General features: G+C 42.8%; 1 protein-coding gene across 1 annotated transcript; it reads left to right on the top strand.

Moving 5' to 3' along the window:
* LOC107620590 lies at window positions 5,068–5,463 on the top strand. The gene has a single exon (XM_016322724.1). The coding sequence runs from the start codon at window positions 5,068–5,070 to the stop codon at window positions 5,461–5,463; it is 396 nt and encodes a 131-aa protein (XP_016178210.1).

Raw genomic sequence — 6,335 nt, 5'->3', positions numbered from 1 at the left:
CTTGTTGAAGTAGGAATCCTGTGAATAACGGGACGCCTATGAAGAAGGGAGTTCTTGAAATTGATACTCTGAATGCCATACTGGCTCAGAACAAAATATTGACTCAGCAAGTCAATATGATTTCTCAGAGTCTGAATGGAATGCAAGCTGCATCCAACAGTACTCAAGAAGCATCTTCTGAAGAAGAAGCTTATGATCCTGAGAACCCTGCAATAGCAGAGGTAAATTACATGGGTGAACCGTATGGAAACACCTATAATTCATCATGGAGAAATCATCCAAATTTCTCATGGAAGGATCAAAAGCCCCAACAAGGCTTTAATAATGGTGGAAGAAATAGGTTTAGCAATAGCAAGCCTTTTCCATCATCCACTCAGCAACAGACAGAGAACTCTGAACAAAATACTTCAAATTTAGCAAACTTAGTCTCTGATCTATCTAAGGCCACTATAAGTTTCATGAATGAAACAAGGTCTTCCATTAGAAATTTGGAAGCACAAGTGGGCCAGCTGAGTAAAAGGATCACTGAAATCCCTCCTAGTACTCTCCCAAGCAATACAGAAGAGAATCCAAAAGGAGAGTGCAAGGCCATTGACATAAGCACCATGGCCGAACCTGTAAGGGAAGGAGAGGACGTGAATCCCAAGGAGGAAGACCTCCTGGGACGTCCAGTGATCAATAAGGAACTTCCCTCTGAGGAACCAAAGGACTCTGAGGCTCATCTAGAGACCATAGAGATTCCATTGAACCTCCTTATGCCTTTCATAAGCTCTGATGAGTATTCCTCTTCTGAAGAGAATGAGGATGTTACTAAAGAGCAAACTGGCAAGTTTCTTGGTGCAATCATGAAGCTGAATGCCAAATTATTTGGTATTGAGACTTGGGAAGATGAACCTCCCTTGTTCACCAATGAACTAAGTGATTTGGATCAACTGACATTGCCTCAGAAGAGACAGGATCTTGGAAAGTTCATAATACCTTGTACCATAGGCACCATGATCTTTAAGGCTCTGTGTGACCTTGGTTCAGGGATAAACCTCATGCCCCTCTCTGTAATAGAGACACTGGGAATCTATGGGGTGCAAGCTGCTAAAATCTCATTAGAGATGGCAGACAATTCAAGAAAATAGGCATATGGACAAGTAGAGGATGTGTTAGTAAAGGTTGAAGGCCTTTACATCCCTGCTGATTTCATAGTCCTGGATACTGGAAAGGAAGAGGATGAATCCATCATCCTAGGAAGACCTTTCCTGGCCACAGCAAGAGCTGTGATTGATGTTGACAGAGGTGAACTAGTCCTTCAATGGAATGAGGACTCCCTTGTGTTTAAAACTCAAGGATCTCCCTCTGCAACCATGGAGAGGAAGCATGAAAAGCTTCTCTCAAAGCAGAGTCAACCCAAGCCCCCACAGTCAAACTCTAAGTTTGGTGTTGGGAGGCCACAACCAAACTCTAAGTTTGGTGTTGAACTCCTATATCCAAACTCTAAGTTTGGTGTTGGAGAGTCTCAACAATGCTCTGAACATCTGTGAGGCTCCATGAGAGCCTACTGTCAAGCTATTGACATTAAAGAAGCGCTTGTTGGAAGGCAACCCAATGTTTATTTATCTAATTTTGTTTTTGTTTTTCATGTTTTATTAGGTTCATGAACATGTGGAGTCATAAAATAAATATAAAAATTGAAAACGGAATCAAAAATAGCAGAAGAAAAATCACACCCTGGAGGAGCATCTGCTTGGCGTTCAACGCCAGAACAGAGCATGGTTCTGGCGCTGAATGCCCAAAATGGGCAGCATCCTGGCGCTGAACGCCCAGAACAAGCATAGTTCTGGCGTTCAACGCCAGAAATGGCAACAAATGGGCGTTGAACGCCTAAAATGGGCACCAACCTGGCGCTGAACGCCCAGAGTTGTGTGCAAGGGCATTTTACATGCCTAAATTGGTGCAGGGATGTAAATGCCTTGACACCTCAGGATCTGTGGACCCCACGGGATCATCTCAGGATCTGTGGACCCCACAGGATCCCCACCTACCTCATCATCTCTCTTTCCATTCATGATCATCCCTTCTGTTTTCCATTTACCACTCACATCCATACACCCACTACCTTCAAAATTCAACATCTCTCTCCCACCCAATCCCACCCATATGGCCGAATACACACGTCCATCNAGAATCCTGGACACCTCTAATTGGGGACTTTAGCAAAGCTGAGTCACAATCTGAAAAGGTTCACCTAATTATGTGTCTGTGGCATTTATGTATCCGGTAGTAATACTGGAAAACAAAGTGCTTAGGGCCACGGCCAAGACTCATGAAATAGCTGTGTTCAAGAATCATCATACTGAACTAGGAGAATCAATAACACTATCTGAACTCTGAGTTCCTATAGATGCCAATCATTATGAACCTCAATGGATAAAGTGAGATGCCAAAACTATTCAAAAGGCAAAAAGCTATAAGTCCCGCTCATATGATTGGAGCTATGTTTCATTGATAGTTTGGAATTTATAGTATATTCTCTTCTTTTTATCCTATTTGATTTTCAGTTGCTTGGGGACAAGCAACAATTTAAGTTTGGTGTTGTGATGAGCGGATAATTTATACGCTTTTTGACATTGTTTTTAGTATGTTTTTAGTAGGATCTAGTTACTTTTAGGGATGTTTTCATTAGTTTTTATGTTAAATTCACATTTTTGGACTTTACTATGAGTTTGTGTGCTTTTCTGTGATTTCAGGTATTTTCTGGCTGAAATTGAGGGACTTGAGCAGAAATCAAATTCAGAGGTTGAAGAAGGACTGCTGATGCTGTTGGATTCTGACCTCCCTGCACTCAAAATGGATTTTCTGAAGCTACAGAACTCCAAATGGCGCGCTTCCAATTGCTTTGGAAAGTAGACATCCAGGGCTTTCCAGCAATATATAATAGTTCATACTTTTGCCAAGAATAAATGACGTAAACCGGCGTTCAACTCCAGCTTTCTGCCCAAATCTGGCGTCCAGCGCTAGAAAAGGAGCCAAAACCAGAGTTGAACGCCCAAACTGGCACAAAAGCTGGCGTTCAACTCCAAGAAGGACCTCTACACGTGCAACACTCAAGCTCAGCCCAAGCACACACCAAGTGGGCCCCGGAAGTGGATTTATGCATCAATTACTTACTCATGTAAACCCTAGTAGCTAGTTTATTATAAATAGGACTTTTTACTATTGTATTAGACATCTTTGAATCTTTGGACGCCTGGTTCTTAGATCAGAGGGGCTGGCCATTCGGCCATGCCTGGACCTATCACTTATGTATTTTTAATGGTAGAGTTTCTACACTCCATAGATTAAGGTGTGGAGCTCTGCTGTTCCTCAAAGATTAATGCAAAGTACTACTGTTTTCTATTCAATTCATCTTGTTTTGCTTCTAAGATATTCATTCGCACTTCAACACCGAAAGTAGCCGTTGACAATGGTGATGTATCACATAAAGCCAGCCATGGAAAGGAGTAAGACTGACTGGATGAAGATAGCAGGAAAGCAGAGGTTCAGAGGAACGAGAAGCATCTCCATTCGCTTATCTGAAATTCTCACCAATGATTTACATAAGTACCTCTATCCCTATTCTATTATTTATTTTCGAAAACCCATTACTGTTTGATATCCGCCTGACTGAGATTTGCTAGGTGACCATAGCTTGCTTCATACCAACAATCTCCGTGGGATTCGACCCTTACTCACGTAAGGTATTACTTGGACGACCTAGTGCACTTGCTGGTCAGTTACACAGAGTTGTGAACCGTGGTTTTGGCATAATGTTTTTGGCGCCATTGCCAGGGAAAGAAAGAGCAATGAACTTTACATAATTAACGTGTAAATCACGATTCCGCGTACCAGTATGCACAATTGTAATCTCAACTCTTTGTCACAACTCCGCACAACTAACCAGCAAGTGCACTGGGTCGTCCAAGTAATAAACCTTACGTGAGTAAGGGTCGATCCTACGGAGACTGTCGGCTTGAAGCAAGCTATGGTCATCTTGTAAATCTCAGTCAGGCAGATTCAAATGGTTTTGGAGAATTGATAATTAAAATATGAATAAAACATAAAATAAAGATAGAGATACTTATGTAATTCATTGGTAGGAATTTCAGATAAGCGTATGAAGATGCTTTGTTCCTTCTGTACCTCTGCTTTCCTATTGCCTTCTTCCAATCATTCATACTCCTTTCCATGGCAAGCTTTATGTTGGGCATCACCGTTGTCAATGGCTACTTCCCGTCCTCTCCAATCATGATGCTATGGATCATGATAGCCCGGTCTATAGTAACTTCAGACCGGTTGCTAGTGGAAATGATTGAGCGTTAAATGAACTCCAACCATCCCCTAGCCACAGGCTTGAGGTCATGCCTTCTTAGTTGAACCGGCTTTCCTCTTGAATCTCTTTTCCATTGAGCACCCTCTTCACAAATGTCTATGAGGACTTGGTCCAACCTTTGATCAAAGTTGACCCTTCTAGTGTAGGGGTGTGCATCTCCTTGCATCATTGGCAAGTTGAATGCCAACCTTACATTTTCCGGACTGAAATCTAAGTATTTCCCCCGAACCATTGTAAGCCAATTCTTTGGATCCGGGTTCACACTTTGATCATGGTTCTTGGTGATCCATGCATTAGCATAGAACTCTTGAACCATTAAGATTCTGACTTGTTGAATGGGGTTGGTGAGAACTTCCCAACCTCTTCTTCGAATCTCATGTCGGATCTCCGGATATTCACTCTTTTTGAGCTTGAAAGGGACCTCGGGGATCACTTTTTTCTTGGCCACGACTTCATAGAAGTGGTCTTGATGCACCTTTGAGATGAATCTCTCCATCTCCTGTGACTCGAAGGTGGAAGCTTTTGCCTTCCCTTTTCTCTTTCTAGAGGTTTCTCCAGCCTTAGGTGCCATAAATGGTTATGGAAAAACAAAAAGCAAAGCTTTTACCACACCAAACTTAGAAGGTTTGCTCGTCCTCGAGCAAAAGAAGAATGAAGAGAGTAGAGGTTTTCAACATAGGGCCTATTGGGCGGTTAAGCAGTGTAACATGGATTTCACCAAGGTGGGTATAGCCAGGAAATTGCAACTAAAGGAACTTGAATGCCTTAGGATAGAGGCCTATGAGAATGCAAGGATTTACAAGGAGCAAACTAAGGCATTCCATGATCACCATATCCGCAAGAAAGATTTTCAAGAAGGTGATAAAGTTCTTCTATACAACTCAAGACTCAGATTCATGCCCGGAAAGCTCCGTTCAAGGTGGGATGGCCCCTTTAAAGGGAAAGGAGTGAAGCCCTATGGCGTGGTCGAGCTATTCCAACCTCAAAGTGGTGCAACATTCAAGGTGAACTGCCACAGGGTAAAGAAGTATCATGGCTATAAGTCACCGAAGGAGTTGGAGGTGTTCCTACTTAAGGATGCATCCAAAGGAGGAGAAGCTTAAGCTCATGAAAGTCAAACTTAAGGACCTTAAAGAAAAGTGCTAGGTGGGAGACACCCCACCATAGTATGATCTTCCTTGTATATAATTTCTTGCATATAGTTTTTAGAATCTTTGTTTGATTTTGTGATTGTTTGCTTTTGTGAGTTTGTTTGAGTATGCTTGATTTTGTTGTGTTTTACTGAGCTTGTTAGAATGGCCATGAGGATTTCATTAATCTAAGTTTGGTTGAATTGGTAATGTTGAAGAAAATGCTACATTTTGAGTATTGTATGAAATTGTGCGTGTTTTTGAACTATCTAGTTTGAATGACTGCCAAGATGGTGTTAAAACTGCCTTTCTCTATGTTTATGTTTATGAAAAAAAGGGGTGTCTACACGTATGCGTGGACGACACGTACGTGTCGATTGCACTTTCGCAATTTCTGGTACAAAAACCTGAGAGTTGTGCGAGAATTGTGCTGGAAGTGTGCCTAACGCACAACCCCATCACGCGTGCGCGTCGGCTGATGCCTACGCGTCCTTGTCTGTTTCGTGCATCCATACCTAAGTGCGGGTGACGCGCGTGCGTCCCTGACGTTCATACGTGGGCGATGCGCACGCATCATAGGCATGTTTTCGAACTACTGGTACAAAATCCAGAGAGTTGTGCGAAATTTGTGCGAGAATTGTGCTGGAAGTGTGCCTAACGCACAACCCCATCACGCGTGCGCGTCGGCTGATGCCTACGCGTCCTTGTCTGTTTCGTGCATCCATACCTAAGTGCGGGTGACGCGCGTGCGTCCCTGACGTTCATACGTGGGCGATGCGCACGCATCATAGGCATGTTTTCGAACTACTGGTACAAAATCCAGAGAGTTGTGCGAAATTTGTGCG

Source organism: Arachis ipaensis, chromosome B10 (assembly GCF_000816755.2).
Source record: "Arachis ipaensis cultivar K30076 chromosome B10, Araip1.1, whole genome shotgun sequence".
In the NCBI taxonomy this organism is placed as follows: Eukaryota; Viridiplantae; Streptophyta; class Magnoliopsida; order Fabales; family Fabaceae; genus Arachis; species Arachis ipaensis.
Note: the sequence above shows the minus strand (reverse complement) of the source record. Positions and strands in the feature narration are given on the sequence as shown.